We start from the raw sequence: 23,391 nt of genomic DNA, 5'->3' as shown, positions 1-23,391 counted from the left end.
CTAAATTTGCTAATAAGGCTTAGTGCCTTGATTAGTGTGTTGGGAGGGCAATAATTGATTTAATCGTATTATTATGTGATTAATTGTGATACATGTGTATCAGTACGTGTATACTCGAATTAAATTGTTATATGACTAGATATGCATATTTAAGTGAATTAAATATTTATGTGGACCGATCGTGTTGTTAAGGGAATATTTGTAATTTTTGTCCCGTTGAGGGCATAAATGTAAATTATGTGTGTGTTATGATTGAGACCACAATATTGTAGATATATATTTGAGATGTGTGATCTGAGGCGGTCCTAGGGAGCGGATCAATGGAGTAGTCACAACGGGGTCAAATACTCGGCTCGGGGTGAGCCTAGAGGTATTTGGGGAATGTAGTACATATTCGGGGTTACAGGGTAACATGTAGCTATTTAGCGATTATTTGGGTATGTCGGGATTAATTAGAAAATTTATAGGACTACTCGAGGAATTAGCGGGAATGTGGCAAATGACGAGATTGCCCTTGGAGGCATTAAGTGGATAAGGGTTAACCTAAGGATATTTTAGTCATATTGAAGCTAAGGGTAGACTTGGGATAGACTTTAGAAATTAGCAAAATATTGAGGAAGGAAGGAAGGAAAAACAACAATCAAAGCTCATTCTCGATAAGAAAATTGTTTGTGCCTGTAGAGCAAGGCATGGCCCGATTATCTGTATTTAATGTTTTGTAAGAATATTTGTAATTATTATACCATGTTTGTGTGATTGTGACTAGTCGGCGAAGGCCGGGATCGGCAAGAGCCGGGAACAGAAACAAGCTGAATGCATGTCGAATGGCATCAAGCATGCCGAATGTAGGCCAACATGGCATGGCCATATAGGGTGTTGTATTCACCTGTTCGGTGAAGACTGTTAACTTGGTGCTTGGTAATGCACCTGGGTCGACATAGGCCGCTATGTGAATAGTCTGTGTTATCTGTTTAAAGTTATGCATTACTGGAACGGATTACTATATGTTATGTGTGTGGAGTTTTCTTGCTGGGCCTTGGTTGACGGGTGCTCTATGTTGCAGGTAAGAGCAAGGGAAAGGCCAGCCAAGCATGAGTTGGAGGGCATGGAGTGGCACGTACATGTTTGGCCTACCTGGCCGCCACGACTGGGGTAGATTTGAGGAACACTATGTAAATGTTAAATTTGTTGCTTAGGTCGACTGTACCCTAACTTTTGAGTTGTAAATATATTTTGAAACAATGTTTCGGGAGCCCAATGTAACACTTATATTTTAATGAATGCCCAAACCTTTTATACTTAATTTTCATTAAATGAGTCTTTATTTTGATTTAATCACACTTTTCAGCCTAATACCTCGATTAGCAAGCTAACGACACATTTTAAAATCACATGGTAACGACTTTAGGGTGGTAGGGCGTTATAGATTCCGTACTTTAATATGTTGCTGATAATTTTACTCATTATATATGATCTTAATCCTTTCGTACTTATACAATATTATACTTTCATTAATGAATATACAATCTTGGTCTTCCTCATTGTTTTTGAAATCCAAAGCATCAAGATCTGAAACTAGTTTGGAAAACTTATCAATGTTGTCATCTATATGAACTTATTCTCATCTATCTAAAAATCCATAAAACTTTTAGTTAAGGTTGATCCTTGTTAGAAAAGTCATTGTCATGTATAATTGCTCTAACTTGAACCATATCTTTGTTGTCATGTCCTATCACCTTTCTAAGTACTTAATCACTAAGGCTTAAAATAATAATGTCTTGCCATTTTAAGCCTCTTGGCATCAAACTTGTAAACTTCACATCTCGCTGTAGACATGCTGAAATTTCAGATTGAAATCTTTAAGAAAATCTTCAATGGTGGACCAAGATTCTCTAAGAACCACTCTAATCCCCCTTTTGTTTTGTTCTTCCTTATACTTCAAGCCCTTAAAATTAACTATAACACCAATTTGTTCGGAAATAGAGGCCTAAAACACAACACAAAGAATCAACAAGGACAAAAAACACAAAGCGACAACTGACACAATATATTTGGTTCAAATCATAGAAAATGTTACATCCAAGGCAGGGAAAAAACCCTTCTCAAGTCCACTAGTATCTTTCTAGAACTTACACTCTCTTCACTCACCAATTCGCTCAAAAATCCCTTGTACAATACTCTCAAAATGAATCTCACGCAAAACCAAGAATCTAAACCAATTGTCTCAAGCAAATATAATAAAGTGTAGAAGGATTTTTCCCAATCCCTTTCAATATTGTCTACACTGTAAAATGTGTCATGTTACTTTTAAAATACATATGAAGTATAGATAGAAGTCCCCCTAGTCAATACGAATATATGACTAAAATTGAACCTATTGAACTGTACAACATTGGTTGCGTTGGAAAACTATTTTCATCAACACATTAGTTTCAATTTATGATTACCAATTTACCTAGATTATTATCTAACTAATCATCCTATAATTATTCATATTAATATAATGTTAGCATGTATTTAGGTATTTTATTTAAGATTTGTAAATGATAGGCCTCCATTGACATATGTGTATGCTAGGAAGAAAGGGAAGAATGAAGTGGCTGCCAAGTCAACAGAGATAAGTGCAGGGGTTTAGTTGTTACAAAAGTTGTTATGAGAGTTGTTGTAGCCTAAGGGTGGGTACAATGAAGTGGGTGTACCGAGTAGTAATAGAATATGTAGTGGAGAGAGTAGCCAGGGAGAGGGGTGGATTATCTGAGACAAGTTGTATTTGGAGAGATACATGCTCTCAAATTCCTGTTAATTCAATGAATGGCTATTGTTGTTTCTCTCTAGTTTCTATTTCCCTATTTCTGTAATTCCAATTTGGCAGGTTATCCCTATCAATTGGTATCAGAGCATACGATCCTCTATGGCAAAGAAATTAGAAGCAGTGGTGGAGGGTTTGGAAGGAAAATTTTCAGAACTCCAATAGGAGGTTCAGTCAGAAATGGCAGCTATGAAGGTGGACTTGGGATCACTTAAGGAAGATATGGCTCACTTACCCGCAATCGAAAAAGCTATGCAGTTGATCGCTGCTCAAATGCATCACTCGTCTCCAGGAAATGTCACCGATTCTTTGGCTGTGAGCGCAGACCAAGCCCACAAGGCAATCGATGGGGAAACGAGGAGTGGAAGCCAACAAGTCGATTCGCAAGAGGCTCGATCTAGACCAATCCCTCCGACGTCCCATATCAACCATATGTTTTCAGGCCCTTTGTTTGGACGCGATTACCGTCCCCCGAGAATGGAGTTACCATTATTTTCTGGGGAAAATCCTGAAGGCTGGGTATACAGAGCAGAGAGGTATTTTTTATTGTCCAAAATGACTGAAGCACATATGTTGGAGACAACAATAATCAGCTTGGAAGGGGATGTGTTGACATTGTTTTCAATGGGAAAATCAAAGAAGAAGAATAATGTCATGGGCGACCCTTAAAGCATTGCTTCTGTCAAGATTTCGGGCTCACCCAGTTGGGTCACTCTCAGAAGAATTTCTTTTGGTCAGGCAAGAGTCCATGGTGAAGGAAAACAGACTCAAGTGGGAGGCTTTGGCTTCTCAGGTACCCGATACTCCAGAGCACATATTGGAGGGCACTTTTGTGAAGGGCTCAAAGAAGAAATCAAAGGTGCTATCCATATTCTGAAACCGTGGGCCTGGCCCAGGTCATGGATATGGCCCAAAGAATTAAAGAAGGGCACCAAATGTTGGGTGGCCCAAACCCTAGCAATCGAGCAGCCTCCATCAAACCAAACCTCAGCCCCATTTTCCCAACACGATCATCCATCTCCGCCTGGAAACCCAAACCGTCGTCAACATACAGTGGGGCATCTTCGTCGTCTTCGACTCTGGCTCTGGCAACCACGAATACAGCAAAGAGTTCACAAGTGCAACGAATTTTGGAGGCTGAATACCAAGATCGTAAGGCTAGGGGGTTTGTTTCAAGTGTGAAAAGAATGGAATCGTGGGCACGAATGCGAATTGAAAGCTTTGCAAATGATTTTGGTTATGGATGAGGAAGAAGGCAGTCCACAAATGGAGTCCCCACCTCCAACCCCGGAATCGGTTGACGATATGGTGATTGAAGAAACCTTGGCCACTTTGTCACTGAATTCTTTGGTTGGAATCACCCCATCCAACACAATGAAATTGGCAGGCCGAATTAGGCAACAACCAGTTACCGTCCTCATTGACAGTGGAGCAACACACAACTTTATTTCAGTGGACATTGTTAAGGTAGCTCACCTTCCGATTACGGCCACATCATGTTATGGAGTATTGTTGGGCACTGGAGGAAAGGTACGTGATGATGGGATTTGCAGCTCGGTGGAGTTGGACTTGAGCCCTATTCGGGTAGTCACTGATTTCCTACCGCTAGAGTTGGGCGGGGCAGATGTGATCTTAGGCATTAAATGGTTGGAAACAATAGGGAATATGCAAGTGAACTGGAGGACTATGATTATGAAATTTGAAGTAGGAGGATCATGGATTACACACCAAGGGGATCCTGCCCTTTGCAAGTCCCAAATATCTCTTAGAGCGATGATTTATACCGTGCAGAAAGAGGGTGAGGGTTTTTGGGTAGAATTTAGTGCGGTTTCAGTAGAAGAGGAACCCAAATATCGAGACTATTTTAAAAAAGTTTGAAATAGTGTTCAATATGCTGCAAGGGCTACCGCCACAATGGGCTAGAGAGCACACCATCTCTTTGAAGGAAGGCATGGGGCCAATAAGCGTGAGACCATACCGGTATGCCCAAGCTCAAAAGGACGAGATTGAGAGACTAATGGCTGAAATGTTGCAAGCCGGAATTGTCAGACCTAGCACAAGCCCCTTTTCTAGTCTGGTTCTGGTAGTGAAGAAAAAAGACGGTAGTTGGCGATTTTGTGTAGATTACAGAGCTTTGAATAGAGCTACAGTGGTTGATAAATTTCTGATATTGGTCATCGACGAGCTCTTGGATGAGTTACATGGGGAAAAAGTGTTCTCCAAATTGGATCTAAAATCCGGTTATCACCAAATTCGAGTGCGTGCCAAGGATGTGGAGAAAACAGCTTTCCGAACACATGAGGGTCACTATGAGTTTCTCGTTATGCCTTTTGGCTTGACCAACGCCCCCGCCACTTTTCAAGCTTTGATGAATGAGGTATTCCGTGACTTCTTGCGAAAATTTGTTCTTGTTTTCTTCGATGACATTTTAGTATACAGCTCTACTCTTGAGGATCATGAGCGCTGCTTGGGAATGGTTCTAGATCGGTTTTGTCAGCACCAATTGTATGCAAACCGAAAGAAGTCTCTTTGCCCAAAGCAAGCTAGAATACTTGGGTCATATCATTTCAGCAGACCCTTGCAAACTAGCAGCCATGGCCGACTGGCCTCACCCAAGACCCTACGAGAATTGAGAGGATTTCTAGGTCTCACAGGGTATTACCGAAAGTTTGTGCGTGGTTATGGGCAGATCGCACGACCCCTCACAGATCAGTTGAAAAAGGACGCCTTTTGGTGGTCGGAAGAAGCTCAACAAGCCTTTGTTCAATTGAAGGAGGCCATGTGTTCCGTACCCGTTCTAGCTTTGCCTGACTTTTCTATTCCATTCGTGAAAGAAGCTGATGCCTTGGGCAATGGATTAGGGGTAGTTCTGATGCAAAATCAGCGACCCATTGCCTTTTACAGTTAGGTCCTATCGTCTAGAGCTCACACTAAGTCTGTTTACGAACGAGAGCTGATGGAAATTGTGTTGGCAATACATAAGTGGCGCCCTTATCTGTTGGGTCGCAAGTTCGTAGTGCGAACAGACCAGCGGGGTTTAAAATACTTGTTCGAGGAAAGATTGGTGGCTTCAGAGCATCAGAAATGGCTAACTAAGCTGTTGGGATACAATTTTGAAATTATGTATAGGCCTGGATTGGAAAACAAAGCTGCTGATTCTCTTTCTAGGGTCTATTAAGAAGTGTCGTTGGCAGCAATATCGGTACCAACACTTATCTCCATTCCAGACATGCAGGCACATGTTAAGGCATATCCAACATTGGCTAAATTTATCCATGAAATCAGTCATGGCAGAGACACGGGAGGCTATTCACTAGTACAAGGTTGCTTGAAGTTTAGAGGTCGCTTAGTCATTCTTTCATCCTCACCATTCATCCCAATATTACTCAAAGAGTACCACGACATCAACATTGGGGACCATTATGGGGTTTTCAAAACTTTTCAGAGGTTAGCTCGGGCTCTCTATTGGTCGGGTATGAGAAAGGATGTCCCAAAGTATGTCGCAGAGTGTGCCACGTGCAAACAAAATAAATATTTGGCATAATCTCCAGCTGGATTACTGTAGCCATTGCCCATTCCGAAACAAGTTTGGGAGAATATTTCAATGGACTTCATTGAGGGCTTACCAATATCCAATGGGTTCGACACCATCTTTGTTGTAGTGGACAGACTCACCAAATACAACCACTTTATACCTCTATGTCACCCGTTTTCAGCCACAACAGTTGCCACAGTTTTTGTGAGAGAAGTGGTAAGACTACATGGAATACCGAGGTCTTTTATCTCAGACCGGGACAAGGTATTTATGAGCATTTTCTGGAAGGAATTATTCTGCCTACAAGGCACCCAACTCAAGCACAGTACTTCGTATCATCCATAGTTGGATGGCCAGATAGAAGTCGTCAATAGATGCCTTGAGACGTATTTGAGATGCTTTGTGAGTACAAGACCCAAACAGTGGGTAGGATGGCTTCCATGGGCAGAGTTTTGGTACAATACTTCGTACCATACTTCAGCGGGGATGACTCCTTTTCTGGCTATGTATCACAGAGATCCACCCCCTTTGATTCGATTTGAAAATGGAAGCACAAAAGTTTCAGCTGTTGAGGAACATTTGACGGCTCGGGATGATGTATTGGAGCTACTCAAACTGAATCTCCAAAGAGCACAACAAAAGATGAAGATACAAGCTGACAAGAAGAGGCGCGATGTTCAATTTTTCGTGGGAGACCTAGTGTATGTGAAGTTGCGACCCTATAGACAAAGGTCCTTAGCTAACTGCCGTAATGAGAAGCTGGCTCTACGTTTTTTTGGACCTTTTCCAGTGATAGCACAAGTAGGAACAGCTGCATACTGCCTAGAACTGCCTCCGGATTCCACCATTCACCCAATTTTTCACGTGTCGCTTCTCCGCGCTGCTTTGGGACCACATCAGCATGCATCTCACTTACCTCCAGAACTGGCAGCAAACCTAGAATGAATTTTAACTCCTAAAACAGTGTTGGGTGTGCGTCCAGGTACACATAAGACCCCTCCACAGACCTTGATCAAGTGGGTAAACTTGCCTGAGTTTGAAGCAACATGGGAAGACTTCCCAGTGTTGCAGCAACAATTCCCTCAATTTCACCTTGAGGACAAAGTGAGTCTTTGGGCAGGGTTATTGATAGGCCTCCATTGACATATGTGTACGCTAGGAAGAAAGGGAAGAGTGAAGTGGCTGCCAAGTCAGCAGAGATAAGTGCAGGGGTTTAGTTGTTACAAAAGTTGTTATGAGAGTTGTTGTAGCCTAAGGGTGGGTACAGGGAAGAGGGAAGTGGGTGTACCGAGTAGTAATAGAATATGTAGTGGAGAGAGTAGCCAGGGAGAGGTGTGGATTATCTGAGACAAGTTGTATTTGGAGAGATACATGCTCTCAAATTCCTCTTAATTCAATGAATGGCTGTTGTTGTTTCTCTCTAGTTTCTATTTCCCTATTTCTTGTTTCTGTATTTCCAATTTGGCAGGTTATCCCTATCACTAAACTCTATATAAGCTTTTTAAACTGGTTGGACTATGCATTTCCAAGAAAAAAAAAACTGGTTGGACTTAGTTCTATTTTAATCAATTAATGAAATTCATTTGGCTTAAAAAAAAAACAATGTACAATCAGGAATATATATATATATATTTATATATATGTCTTGCAGAGCTCCACACATAAATCTCATCTTTTTATGCATGCTTATGCTTTGGAACCAAACCAAAGCGTGCCTAATTTGCTAATTAGTATTAACTAAGTACACTTCCTTATTGAAACCCTCCACGTCTACTCTCTTCAGCTTCCTTATATTTTGTCTCTGCAACATTACATTAAAAAATAAAAAAAACTATTGGTATCCCCATTTGCCTCTACTCCACCTCTTCCACTACTCAATATATTTAAGCACTATTTTAGCTAAACAAAACAAATTATTTTGAGTACTGAACATTCTATGAGAACAGTTCTAAAACCTTTTGGATAAATAGGAAGAGAGGATGGAAGTTGGGGAGTGTATAAACAAGTTGGTAGAAACTTCCAAGTATAGTAATATGAGTTTGAACGATTCAAGGACTACCCTGTTTGGTCCATATTCATTTATCAATATTTCATGTGGAAAAGAAGAAATAGATGATGTTCAATATGGCTGGAAAAACATGGTTGAGGTGATTTTAGTGACGAGAATTGTTCAGAATCTGTACAAAGGTATCTCACTGCATGCATCACTCTATTATACTTGGATTTTCTACATGCATAGCGATCTTTCATTCATGAATACATGCATGATGGATGCTTCTTATTTTCTATACAAGCTTCAAAACATTTGGACTTCATTAGTACTATTTTCTTGCTTGATATACATGTTAAAGTTTTAGCTGATCTTGTTTGCATGATGTCCCTAATACGTATTTTTTGTTCATTTTATTATTCAGAATGGAAGTGCAAGAGGCAAGAACTAAATGTCTCTATAGTATCTACTTACTCTGCTCAAATAGTTGAAATAAAAGAGAAACTTGGAGACAAATACAGTAATTTTGGGATTTACTGTAAAAGTAATTGACATTAAGGAGTTGCAAGGTGAAAAGATCGATATAATTGTGTTGTCTACTGTAAGATCCAATTCTGATGGTACAATTGGGTTGCTTTCCAATCCTGAGAGAGTTAATAGAGCATTTACAAGTGCCAGGTAAAAGGTTAATTTACTTCTCACTTCATTATTTCTTTCCATTGAATATCCTACATAGTGATCATTTCCCATTGCTTTATGCTTATGTCAATGTAGAGACTGTCTATGGATTCTGGGAGATGAAAGAACACTATCTAGAGGTACAAATTCTTTCTGGAAATTGATTATTCGTGATGCGAAAGGACGGAAGTGTTTCTTTAATGTTGAGCAACACAAAGACCTCGGTAAATTTGTGGGAGAAGTCAAGAAAGAGCTTGATCAATTGGATGAATTGCTCAATCCTGACAGTATACTTTTCATGAATGCCAAATGGAAGGTAGACTTTATGTCAAATGTTTCTTATTTCTTTCCGTGTTCAGAGTTTTTGGATGAGTCCTGATGATTATGTTTTGGCTTATTGCATTGACTTAGAATCTGTTTTTTGGTTATGGTTCCAGGTCAGCTTTAGTGATAATTTTGTGAAATCATTTGAAAAAATCAAGTCATCTCAGAAGAAGAATTTAGTGATGAACATGCTATTGAGGCTAGCAAATGGCTGGAGGCCTAAGATGGGTGTTCTAATTACTTGTGATGAATCAAAACAAACTCTGAAACAATGCAAGGTTAAGGATTTGCATGTAATTTGTTCAATTGACATAGAGAAGGAACAATATTGGTATGTTCAAGTCTTGAAAGTCTGGGATGTGCTGCCACCTGTAGATGTTTCTAAACTGGTCAAGCTTCTTGATACCGTGTTTCTGACATACGTCGCTGATGATCTTAATCGTTGTAAGACCAAATGTGTTGAAGGGTAAGTCTAATAAGTAACATTACTAGAGATACTCATATTGTTCTGTGTAAGTTGCAAGTATATATGATGTCTTTTCAACTGATTTTGATGTGTTTTTTTTCTGCTTTTTTATTGGTTTAGGGATTTGGAGGTTCCTATGAGCTGGGAAACCTCCCATGATAATGTTTATTATGAAAAACATAACCACATTGAAGAAGGGATAAGATTTACTACTGAACCTTTTGATTATAGTATAAGAAACCTTGAGGATTTCAAAATGACTGAAAATTTGCAACTGATGAAATTCTACCCTTTGACTTCTGATATGGTGAGACACTTGCTCTCTGATTCAAGTATTGGTACAGAAATGATACTTCCTTTCAAACTAACAAATCAAGAAATAGAGGCTGTTCATTTCGATAGAACCTCCTTCATTCTTGGGAGATCAGGAACCGGAAAAACAACAGTTCTAATTCGAAAGTTATTTCACAAAGAGCAGTTATATCATTTGACTTCAGAAGGTTTTCATGTACTTGATTCTTGTACTACAAATGAAAAAATTAAAGAAGATGATGAAAGTGTTAAAGAAGGTGAGGAGACTTTTTTGCGCCAGATTTTTGTGACAGTCAATCCTATACTGTGTGGTGCTGTAAAAGAGCATGTTGAAGGCTTGAAAAGGTGTGAAACATTGAATGTTGCATTGATTAGTGAAATATTAACTTTAAATTTTACCATCTTTTACTCATTTGTATTTTCTGTCTACTAATATTTAACATGTTTTTTATGTTGCTTCTTTTTTAGTCTCATATTTCTATATCATTGTTATCAATGTTTGTAGCTGTAGGATGAGAAGTATATGTATCGTTGTTTTAATATAGTTCTCCTTTTTAAATGTGTAGATTTGCTTGTGGTGGGAAATCAGCTGAAAATTCAGTCTCAGATTCAGATGTTCCAGACTCTTTTAAGGGTCTCCATCGTAGTCTTTTCCCACTTGTTATATCATATCACAAGTTTCTCATGATGCTAGATGGAACACTAGGGAATTCATTCTTTGATAGATTTCCTGAAGCAACAAGAGGTGCAACATCATTGGCCCGGGAGAATTTTATCAGAATGAAGGAAGTGAATTTTGACAAATTTGAACAATCTTATTGGCCTCATTTTAATAGAAAGATCACAAAGAGCCTTCCATCATCAATTGTATTTGCAGAAATAATGTCTTGCATAAAAGGTGGATTGCAGGCTTTGAGTTGTCATGAAGGTAATCTTAGTCGTGAGGACTATATTTCACTATCTAATAGGCGTATTTCAAATTTAGATGAACAAGCAAGAGAACACGTTTATGATATTTTCCTTCACTATGAAAGGAAAAAGAAGATGAATAGTGAATATGATTTGGCTGATCTTGTCACGGATCTTCATCGTCGACTTGGAGAAGGAAACTATGAGGCCATTGAAGCGATTCATCTACAAAAAATAAAAGTGGGGAGGTGAGTAACCATACAAATATAAATCAATCAGTTCAATAGGGAAATGTTTATTTTTCTACTCAGAAAAAATTATCTAAGTAGTGAAAATATAGCATGCATGAGAAAAAAAGAATTTTTGTGCCTAAAAGTGCCTAAGGTCCCTAGAATGAGCATGAATGAAAAATCATGGTGATAGGCAAAAAATTTTGGTGCCTAAAGCACGGTATCCGAGCGGATGCCTTAGGGTGGCCGAGCGGATCATGGGGCGTGCCGAGCCTGTCCGACCAGCACACCTGGTGTCCGAGGGGTCTGCTGAGCATGTCCGAGAAGCACGCCTGGTGTCCGAGGGGCGTGTTGAGCCTATCCGAGTAGCACGCCTGGTGTCCGAGGGGCGTGCCGTGCCTGCCGAGGAGCTGTGCGTGTGTGGCATCCGAGTGGAAGCATTTGTGTCTGATCGGACGTCGCGCATATTTAGTGACCAAGCCTAAGACGCATCCGATCGGACTAGGCTAAGCATCCGAGCAGCCCTAGGCATATCCGCATATTCAAAAAAAAAAAAGGAGCAATGGCCGATCGGCCATACCACAAGCATCAACCCTAAACCCATTTCGAAAAACAAAAGGCCCTAAATTCCATGAACACAAACAAAATTACTCATCCAAAATACACAACAACAAGATCAAAAGGGGTGATTTGAAAGGTTTCAAATGTTCTTGAAATCCTATATACCATCCATTACCCATACACCCATATTTATGATTTAGGTTGAATAGTTCATTTTTCTTTAAATTTCTATGAAATTGAAGATAAAATTGAGTTACCCATAACCTAAACAACATCAAAACAGCCACAAAACACATTGCATTTCAAAGATTCATACATAAATCCAAGGGGAAAGTTTCCAAGGAGGGTTTCGACCAACACCCATTTTTTCTTGAAATTTTGGAGAAAAAAAATAACATAAGTGAAGATGAAGGAGAAGGACTTACCCAATCTTGAAGAACCCTTGGATTTGCTTGAAGAAATGAGAGCTTTTCCTTGAAGATCCTTGAACTTTTCGGCCAAAGAGGAAAAAGAGAAGATGAGGGGAATTTTTTTGCTTTTTTGCTCTCTTGTGCTTATGGGAGCGTGGGCATGTATGGGTCTATTTAAAGAAAAAAAGTGGAAATTACCACTTATTTTTAGACCCTTGGAATTCCTTGAGCATTTTTTCTCCTCACGATTGTGAGCAGTTAATTCCAATGATCGTGGTCTGCTATGGAGTCGTGGTCTGTTGCATGGGGGCGGGAAAATGAACAACTGGATTTTTTTTCATTATGCCGTCAGCAATGGACAAGAAAAGTTTATTATGTGAGAACGTCATATAATAAACTTGGGAAGCAAATGTTATCCCCAAAATTTGAAAACGATGACGTGGCAATAGAAATGACAAATGACAAGGAATAGTTGGGTAATCTAGCTTAGGAGTGACCCGGTAGACCAGTGAAGAATTTTGACTGGCCAGTCAAGTGTCATGACCGACCAGTCATGACCTTGGCCGACCAGTCACATGTTTGTCTGCCCAGGAATGACCATGTTCGACTAGTCATGACCATGTCCGACCAGTCAGGTGCATGTCTGCCCAGTCAGATGCATGTCCGCCCAGTAAAGTGTTTGGCCGACCAGTGAAGGTTTGGCTGACCAGCCTGAATGTGATGTGGATCGACCAGACAGAGCAGGGCTACGCAAAAGATCCCAGAAACAGCTTCAACAAGAATCGGTCTTACCTGCGCAGGAATCTCTCAGATTATCCCATGAATGTAGTGTATCGTTGTATTTTGAATATTATTGTTAATTAAATATAGTGAGAATAATAAAATATCCCGATTATGGGGGACATCATCTGTACGATCCTGAGCCTATAAATACAAGGCTCATGGCATCATAAAGGGATTTAGATTCTAATTTTCCTAGAGAGAGAGTAATTGTATCGAGAGAACTCTTGTATTCTTGTAATCTGCACTGAAGAAACTCAGTTGACTCAGGTTCATCTGATCTTGAGTGTAGATCTATAATCATAACTCTAAGTGGATTAGGCTATTACCAACGCATTGGGGCTGAACCACTATAAAAATTGTCTGTGTCGTTTATTTCTCTTGAAGGTTTTTGTCGTTTTGACGTCTAAGCGTCGTTGGCCATAAACATGGTCAACACTTTTAACCATAGCACATTAATGGTTTTAGTGACACACTTTTAACTAAAAGACTTTATTAGCAAGTCCTGCTCCTTTATAAATACACAGTGTAGCGATCTTGGCTATCCAGGGCGTTACACACTTGTCTCTAGAACGAGACTCATCTTCAATCCTTAGGTGCTTTATGATCTCCTCCAAAGATATCTCTTCATTCTTATGGAGAATCTTCTTTCTATAGCCCCTACAAGATAAAGACAGCTTGGCTATATGATCCCACCCACACTGACATATTTTAACAATGTTATCTTTAGAGTAGATAACTTATTCACAATAACTTGTAGCTCATGTACTTGGGGGAGTAAGGGTTTTCCATCAAAGAATTTAAATTCCATGTATTGAGTTATAAGGAATTTCTTGGTACATTCTTCTTTGATTTTGTACTTCTTCTCAAGAGCTTCCCAAATCTCTTTTGCCGATGTAGTATTTGTGTAGAGATCAGAGACAATCTGAGAGGGCATTGAGTATGTGGCCTCTACATATAAGCTCACCGTCTTCCCTTTTCTTCCTTTTCTTGATCACTTCTTGAGTATCATCATCCTTTGGACCTCCAAAGTTGATAAACGAGTTTTAGACTCATTTATCTATGTGTTTTTCAGGTAAATTATTAGGTGTTTGTTTTGTTTTGTTCTATTTTACGTTTGTTTTTGTATGTTTTCAGGTGTCAAAGGACTTAGGTGACTTAGGTGTGGAAACATGGTGGAAACATAGACAAAATGACAAAAAAATTGGTGGAAAACGTGTTTCGGAGCACTTCCTGCGACCGCAGGAAATGTGTCTTGCGGCCGTAGCTCCAGAGAAGTTTTTGCATTTCTAGAGCATTCCTGCAACCGCAGGATGTGTCTAGAAATGAGAAAAACACAGATTTTTTAATTAAGGACTTTTTAGTCATTTCAAGCGTAACGAAACACTAATTAGGTTAAATGACGATTAAGGAGAGGGAGGAGGTAATTTTGGAAGTTCTGGACAGAGGGAGACGACGACTGAGAGTGGAGAACACCATTGGAGGATCCATTCTTGAGTTTTCATCATCTATCTTTAATTTCTTCATGTTTGTAATTGAATTCTATGATTGCTAGAATGAATATTATGGGCTAATTTCTCCTTTAGGGCAATTATGTGAATCTTTTGGAAACCCTTTTTATGGATTAATGTAGAATTCATGTCCTTCTTCATCTCTTTCAATTCCTTACAATCTGTGTTACTTGTGCAATTATTGATTGATCACCTCTAATTGTTATTTCATGAATCAAATTGAAATCTGAAAAGTGAAATTTGATATGCTTTGATTGTTTGGATGAAAATTCAATTTAGAACGAAAGTATCTAAATTGTTTGCCTATTTTTCTGAGTTGCGTGTTTAATGCCTTCTTCATGATTCAACTTACCATAGAAATATAGGAAGTTGTTATTTAGATTGAATTTTGTAAATCTTAACCAGATTATGAATTGTTTTTGCAACTTGTTCTTGAATAGGGAGAAGGGAATATAATTCTTGCATTAGGAAATAAAAGGGTGGAAACTAGAGGATCATAATTGTCCTAATTTCATTCTCTCTGTTATTTCGTTAAAATTTTCATTGTGCTTCGTTAGTATTCTTTTTTTGTCTGAAATCTCTGAAATTGTTTAATCAAATAGAATTAAAAAAAATTGATTGATTGGTAATTGATAAATCAGTCCTTGAGGATGATACTTGGTTTTTACCATATTATTACAAATTGCGACTGTGTGCACTTGCATAGCTAAAATTTCGCAACAAGTTTTTGGCGCCCTTGCCGGGGACTATTTAATCAATATCAAATATAATTGATTCTTGATTCTAATTTGGTTTGTATATATATTTTTTTCTTTTATGTTTTTTTTCTATGTTTGTTTTTTGTCTTGCGAGGAACTTGAGATGTCTCATATGCAAGTCCTCATGAATTTTTTTCAACACGATTTGGAGCCTTTATACAAGGCGTGGTGGAGATACAAAGCTTTGCTAATGAGGTTCCCATACCATGGTTTGTCCAAAGAGTGTCAATTAGAGGTCTTCCTCAATGGGTTGAATGTCGAAGCGAGAGAATGGGTAGAAAAAGGAGATGGTACCGCCAATTTCTACCAATTATCCTTGGATGAAGCCTATTGGATGTTGGAAGACATGGAAGAATACAATGAATGGTTGTATTGGAATTGTTCAGTGACCAACAAAGGATGGGAGAGCACTTATAACAATATGGAGCCAACTTTTAACACTTGCACTCAAGGACCAAATGAGGAAAATTTGGATGATTTTCAAGAAGTAATTATAGAAGAGAAACCTCACCAAGCGGCTCAATCATGTTCATTGAAGGTATTGATGATGGAGTATATGGATAAAAATGAAGCCTTAATTCAAAGCCAAGATTCATCATTGGGGAATTTTGAAAATTCAAGAGGGAAAGAGCGAAGTGAGGAGGTCAATTTGGGGAATGGTGAGGAGATGGAGCTACCAATGGAAGAATTTGAACATCAAATGGAGCCCTCTTCAATCCAAAGTAAGGAAGAAAAGGGAGAGAAAATAGTAGTGTCGAATGCTATCTCTACCCAAGATGTGGATAAATTGTTTGAGCAAAGTAGTGAAGAAAGGCTACATCCACCATCACACTCCATGCAACAAGTACTCGATCCTCAATATAGTGAGCTAATGATAATGGAAAAGTACACATATGACGATCCTTATAGGCCACCACCATCTCCACCTCCATTAGAATCATTCCTTTGCATCCATCATGCTTATATTTCCAAAGAAAGTCAAGTTGAACATTAGAGCTCATCAATTCCAAATCTAGCCAAGCTTGAGGGCATTCCCAATGACAACCTTCAAGTTGTCTTGTATGACGCTTATTATGGGCGTCAACCACTCATTGATGTGTTTCGAAATATAAAACACTAACGAGGTTAGCAATGAGAGTCACTACAATGGAGCAATACATTGGATTACAGGGAAGTTTTCTTTTCCTTTTCTTTTATTTAAACATTGGGGACAATGTTTTTGATAAGTTTGGGGAAGGGGGATTTTCTTATTTGTGTTATAGTTAGTTGAGTCAAGTAACTATTTCGTTTGGTGTTTTGTTAAATTGTTAATTGTGTTGTGTGTTAGGGTGTCTAGAGAGTTTTTCGATTCAAGATAACAATGATTAGCCGATGAGAATACGTGAATGACTTGTAATATAATTCAAAAAAAAAAAATATGCTTGATTGTAAAAACAATCCGTGTGCTTGGTTTGACCACTTCTTTGGATTACTTTAATTCATTGTAAAACTGAATACTTGATCATGACTCGTAAATTCTTGCATTTAAATAAATTTACACTTGCTGAATTTTGAATGTGGAAAGAATGTATGAACAAATTCTAGAACTTGCTTGCTTAATATTTGAGGCGAAATTATAGACAATGGCTGTTTAGGAAGATGATTTAGGCGATTTTTTTTGGAACGTTTGAGCCTTTCAAGCCATCCTTGATTAAGTTACCTTAGTTACCCTTTTTCGAGCCTAAAAGTATAACTTTGTATTGTTAACCACTTATGTTGAGCCTAATTGATCACTTTATTATAAATTTTGCATTCCTTTGATCTATATCATGAGCATATAAACATATAAATGGGGATTGAATTGTAATGGGTGTTATTGTTTAATGTGGCTGTAACAATAGAAAAATAAAAGGAAAGATTGAGAGGAAAATTCTGAAAAAAAGAAGAAGAAAGAGATTGAAAATAAATTACACTTCTTATGTTTGTTCACATTGAAAAAAAAACATAAGTTTGGGGAAGTGTAGTTTACGAAAAAAATGAAGAAGATACAATTAGTGTGATTTCTTCTCAATCTTGGAAAATAAAGGGAAATTTGGGGTTTTTTGGATTACAATGTAGATATCAGGTTTGGGTTGTTTGGATTATGTGCTTATGGTATAGATGAGCCTAAATGATTATTTTATCTACCATTACCTAAGCCTCTCAATACAAGCTTTAAAAGGCCTTTTGATTCTTGAACATGCATTGATTTATATTAGTGGAGAATAATAAGTTAGCAAGCATATGGAAATTTAGGATTTGATGGATTGATGGTGAGAGTTCAGCATGTGTAAATTATTTTAAATATGATTTATTTACTGTTCATGATTGAGTAGACAAAAATGATCAATGGGTTAAGGTAAGTTGAAGAAGTGGTTGGATTGAAAATCTGGATTACTTGTCAGCTATTTTTCGAAAATTATATATGCTTGTCATTCATTAATTTTGAGGCTTTTAAAAAAAATTGTGGTTATCTTGATTCATTTGTTTAGTGTTTGTATCGGTTTTTTTAATTTTTCTTAAGTTTTGTTTTCTTTGCTCGAGGGCGAGCAAATGTTAAAAGTCTTCAAATCTTTGTCAAGGATTGTAACACCCTAAGTTGCTAATAAGGTTTAGGACCTTGATTAGTGTGCCTGGAGGGAAATAAGTGAATTAACATGATAATATATGAATTTGAATGAGTATGTGATTAGAATGCATGTTTAGGTGGTATAAATATGCATGTGGACCCCGTTTGCATGATAGGGGTAAATTGGTAAATTTAGCCCGCTGAGGGCATAAATGTGATAATTGTATTATGTGATTTGTACCACATGAGTGTGGTGATATTAGTGTGACGCACGTGCCAAGACGGTCCTAGAGAGCTAGTTAACTTAAAAGTCACAACGGGATTTTATACCTGGCTCGGGAGGAGCCTAGGGGTACTTTGGGAATCTTGTAAATTCGAGAATTAGTGGTTAATGGTTATTGGTGATTGAGTAACCTGGGTAACCATTGGTAACTGCTGAGAGTAACAAGGTTAGATAGAAAATGGTAGAATTGTAAAATAGGTGAAAGGACAAGAGTGCCCTTGAGGTTTAGTTAGGAAGGAATTCTTATGAAAGGGTAAAGTGGTCATTAGGCAAGGATTTAGATTACCTCAGCTGAAGGAAAAGGGAATACATATTACATTTAGTCATATGTTGGTTTATGCTGAAATTGGAAGAAACATCAAAAGGAAAGGGGAAAAGAAGAAGGGGCTGAAGTTGGGAGACCTAGGAGGAAATTCAAGAGGGATTGGAGACAACCAAGGTCAAATTTAAGCTAGGACTACTCAGAGGTAAGGATTATGTTCTGTTATTGCTTGAGCTCAAGGTTTATTTTCAAGGATTGTGTGTGGGAACCTAAAGGAAAGATGGCTGGTTTTATTTGGAATTCAGTTAGGATAATCAAGAGGAAAGAGGTTGGAAGCTGGAATTGAGAGGAGATCAAGCTGAGTTTTGATTGAGGTAAGAATCCTTAGCATGTTTAATTTTTGTATCTGATGTGGTTTAAGATTTTAGAGGCATGATTTATAGTTTTCAAGCTCTGGTTTAAGTCTTGGAAGCCATGGTTTAAGTTTCAGGAATTTGGGACTCAAGAATGGATTTTGGAGTGGGATTGTGTAATTGAGTTTGTTTTGATGTTTATAGGTTGTTAAAGGGTTCATTTGGGGTTTTAAATTGATTTTGGGGCTTAGGTACTTGTTTGGGATGATTTGGGGTTGTTTTGGCTTGGGAAAAATGCAGGAGAAAACCCAAAAATCTGGGTTCGCGTAGGGGCGCCGCGGCCCTGTTCTTTGGTGCTGCGGCACAGGCTTGCATCAGGATCAGGAAAAGTTTCTAGGCGCCTAGGCCCTAGGCAAATTTTGATAGTGTAGTTTTGCATTTTTAGGGCTTTTGGCCGGGGACTTGGGGGATGGTTCCAATGCATTGTTTTAGGGAATTAGAGGTCCCGAGAGTACGAGATTGGTCCCGGGAAGTGGTTTTTGGATTGGTTAGTATTAAAAGTGTTTTATATATGTTGTGGCTAGGATTTCGGAGGGGCTCGTGATAGAGGACCGTGCTTGTGGCCTTGGTGCATCGGAAAGCTCGAGATACATGTAAGAAAACTGTAGCACCCGTAGAGCAGGGCTTGGGCCCATAGTATTGTTGCAGGGCGTGGCCCTAGATTGTATCATTCTTAGGGTGTAGATTTAAATGAATGATTATATATTTGATTGTTATTTGAGAATGCTAAATGTGGTAATAGCAGAATGAATGGCATAAGGGGCCGGGAACGGCGAAGGGCCGAGAACGGAGAAGGCCGAGAATGGCAGTGTGGCCGGGAATACCACTTAGCACATGGAGTGCTTGTGGTTAGGGTGAGACCCCAAAGGGTACATGGGATATCCTTACGGTGTAGACCGAGATCCCAAGCTTTGGTAACGCTTTTGGGACTGCATGGCCGTATATGTGTTTTAATCTTGTGGACTGTCTGATTAACTGTGAGTTATCTGCTATAGTGATTGTGTAATACACATATGTTATGTGTTGTATGAGTTTTCTTGCTAGGCTTCGGCTCACGGATGCTCTATGTTGCAGGTAAGGGCAAAGAGAAAGTCAACCAGCCATGAGTACAGAGAGCGTGGGGGCGGCGTGTACATGTTTGGCCTGCCCGACTGCTTTGGTTGGGGCATTTTGAGAAATGGCTTTATTAAACTATGTTTTTGATGATTAGTTATCTGTAAACCTATTTTGAATTGTAAATATTTTACAAACCTTGCTTTGGGATCCCGAATGTTAAATTCTTGAATTTTAATGAAATCAAGTACTTTTAAAGATTGCAGCCTTGATTACCTGTTTAATCACACTTTTGTTCTAAAAACCTTGCTTAGCGAGTTAATTGCACTTTATAAACTCACTTAGTAACGGCTCTAAGGTAGTAGGGCGTTACAAGGATGTAGTGAACCTTCAATGTTGTGAGAATAAACTTGATCTTGTCTTGCCAACGAACAAAGTTTGAGCCATTGAATTGATCTAGTTTCACTAGATCTTGAGGGCTGAGATTGATGAGCTTTCTTCCATAGCCTTGGTTAGTAGATAAACCTTAGAGATAGACAAACTTTGATACAAAACTTAGGTTTGAGGTTAGAGATTTTTTATTGTTGGGATTTGAGGCAATAAACTAAGTTTTGTAAATTACAACTCAAAGAATCAAACTATGATAATCTATATACTAGAATGGAAGAATAATACAAAGATCATAAGACGAATAAAAAGTGGTAGAATTGACCTTTGGTGTTGAAGAACCTTGATACATAAAATTACAATTCTATGTTGTTACGTGAACCATAAATTGTAACAAAGGCTTGACACAAATGAAGATTTGTTGTACAAAATTCTCTATTCTTAGCCTCCTCCTTGAGATTGCTTGAAGCTACTACAGTGGAATGAGATTGAGATTCAAAAGCCTTGAATCTTCATGCAAGTCAAGCTTTCTTGATGAAGATCTTGGAGAAAACTAGTAATCTTGAAAGCTAGAGAGAGACAGAGAGGTGAGTGGTCAATTCACCAATTAACTCAAATGATCCTTTTAAATAGTATAAGAACCCTCATTAGACTTGACCAATAGATTAGAGCATTTTAATTTTAATTTTGGAGCAAAAAACACGTTACTCTATGGTCCTGTCACAAACCCAGGTGATGCATCGCCTGGTAGGCAACGCATTGCCATCATGCAGGCGATGTATCGCCTGTATGGTCCTTTCAGGTCCAGGTGGCTCGTCGCCTCTCAGAGGCAACGCAACACATATGGACCTGACTTGGCTCCCAAAAACTCGCTTCAAATCATCTCCAAATGCTCCCAAACTTTTTTGATACTCTTATATACTCTAGAGAAACACTTTGGATCTAAAAAGATGATTTATAAATGTATATACCAAAAGTCAATTCTCACATGTTGACTTTAGTGAAACCGTTATGATTTTTGCACTTGTTTGTTCCTAACCAATTTCACTATATATTTAACTAATCATAACATATATTGCCTTCAAGTCCTTCTTTGTTACAAATTCAACACATTTGTGCAGCATTATTTGAACATTTCGAACAAGACCTATATTGTGACTTCCTTCTTCCTTTACCTTGAGAATATCTTATTTCATATCTGCCTCCAACATTTAATCCCTTTCCATTGAACCTTGGCAACTTTTCATTCACCTTGAGATCAAGTTTCTTTGAGTATACTACACCCATCACTTCTTCCAATGTAGGCATTTCCTTACCATACTCTAAAGTGTCACGTGATTGATCATATTGTCTTGGATACAAAGAGGATCTTGGTCTTCCTCATTGTTTTTGAAATCCAAAGCATCAAGATTCTGAAACTAGTTTGGAAAACTTATCAATGTTGTCATCTATATGAACTTATTCTTATATATCTAAAAATCCATAAAACTTTTAGTTAAGGTAGATCCTTGTTAGAAAAGTCATTGTCCTATCACGTTTCTTTCTAAGTACTCAATCACTAAGGCTTAAAATAAGAGTGTTGCTATTTGGCACCTCAAGGTGCCCAACACCACATGAGGTGTCGTCTCGTGATTGGTTAGCGATACCCCATAATCCTTATTAAATTCAAATAAGTGGGACCCGATATTGGATTGCACCAATAGAAGTATGCCACCTACTTGTAGTGTTGGGCACCAGTGTGCCCCTTAGCAATTCTCTTAAAATAATGAGTGTTTCTATTTGGCACACCTTAAGGTGTCCAACACTGCATGAGGTGTCACCTCATGATTGGTTAGCGATACCCAATAATACTTATTAAATTCAAATAAGTGGGACCCGATATTGGATTGCACCAATAGCGGTATGCCACCTACTTATAGTGTTGGACACCAGTGATGCCCTTTAGCAATTCTCTAAAATAATAATGTCTTGCCATTTTAAGCCTCTTGGCCTACTCTTCGGTGGACAAACACGCTGCCATCTTTGATTGTTCTCTCAAAGAATCTAGCCTTAAGTTCCCTAGATTAGTTATCATCTTCTCCCTCTAGAAAGTGAAGTCATTCATCTCATCAAACTTGTCAACTTCACATCTTGCTGTAGGCATGCTGAAATTTCAGATTGAAATCTTTAAGAAAATCTTCAATGGTGGACCAAGATGCTCTATGAACCACTCTAATCCCCTTTTTGTTTTGTTCTTCCCTATACTTCAAGCCCTTAAAATTGACTATAACACCAATTTGTTCGGAAATAGAGGCCTATAACACAACACAAAGAACCAACAAGCACAAAAAACACAAAGCGTCAACTAACACAATATATTTGGTTCAAATCATAAAAGATGTTACATCCAAGGCAGGGAAAAGACCCTTCTCAAATCCATAGAACTTACACTCTCTTCACGCAAAATGAATCTCACGCAAAACCAAGAATCTAAACCAATTGTCTCAAGCAAATATAATAAAGTGTAGAAGGATTTTGCCCAATCCCTTTCAATATTGTCTACACTGTAAAATGTGTCATGTTACTTCTAAAATACATATAAAGTAGAAATCCCCCTAGTCAATATGAATATATGACTAAAATTGAACCTGTTGACCTGTACAACATTGGTCGCGTTGGAAAACTATTTTCATCAACACATTAGTTTCAATTTATGATTACCAATTTACCTAGATTATAATCTAACTAATCATCCTATAATTATTCATATTAATATAAGGTTAGCACGTATTTAGGTATTTTATTTAAGATTTGTAAACTCTATATAAGCTTTTTAAACTGGTTGGCTATGCATTTCCAAAAAAAAAAAAAAAACTGGTTGGACTTAGTTCTATTTTAATCAATTAATGAAATTCATTTGGCTTAAAAAAAAACAATGTACAATCAAGAACATATATATTTATAGTAATGATATGTGCACCCAAAATATGCACCCAAATATTACACACAGTGATGTGTTACTGTTTTTTAAAACAGTGAGTCCCAGTTTTAATACATGTGATTGGCTAGGCCAAATTACCACATCACTGTGTGTAATATTTGATTGTATATTTTGGGTACACATATCATTACTCATATATTTATATATATCTTG

At 38.1% G+C, this 23,391-nt stretch overlaps 1 protein-coding gene across 1 annotated transcript; it reads left to right on the top strand.

The window, feature by feature from the left end:
• The first annotated feature begins 8,323 nt into the window (after positions 1–8,323).
• Positions 8,324–14,161, top strand: LOC133825699 (uncharacterized). Its single transcript, XM_062258608.1, has 7 exons — positions 8,324–8,531; positions 8,880–9,012; positions 9,109–9,328; positions 9,450–9,802; positions 9,923–10,459; positions 10,681–11,042; positions 14,142–14,161. The coding sequence occupies exons 1-7, from the start codon at positions 8,324–8,326 to the stop codon at positions 14,159–14,161; spliced, it is 1,833 nt and encodes a 610-aa protein (XP_062114592.1).
• Positions 14,162–23,391: the final 9,230 nt, after the last annotated feature.

The sequence above is a fragment of the Humulus lupulus genome, chromosome 3 (genome assembly GCF_963169125.1).
Source record: "Humulus lupulus chromosome 3, drHumLupu1.1, whole genome shotgun sequence".
NCBI classification, from domain to species: domain Eukaryota; kingdom Viridiplantae; phylum Streptophyta; class Magnoliopsida; order Rosales; family Cannabaceae; genus Humulus; species Humulus lupulus.
This window is presented reverse-complemented; position numbering and strand designations above follow the sequence as displayed.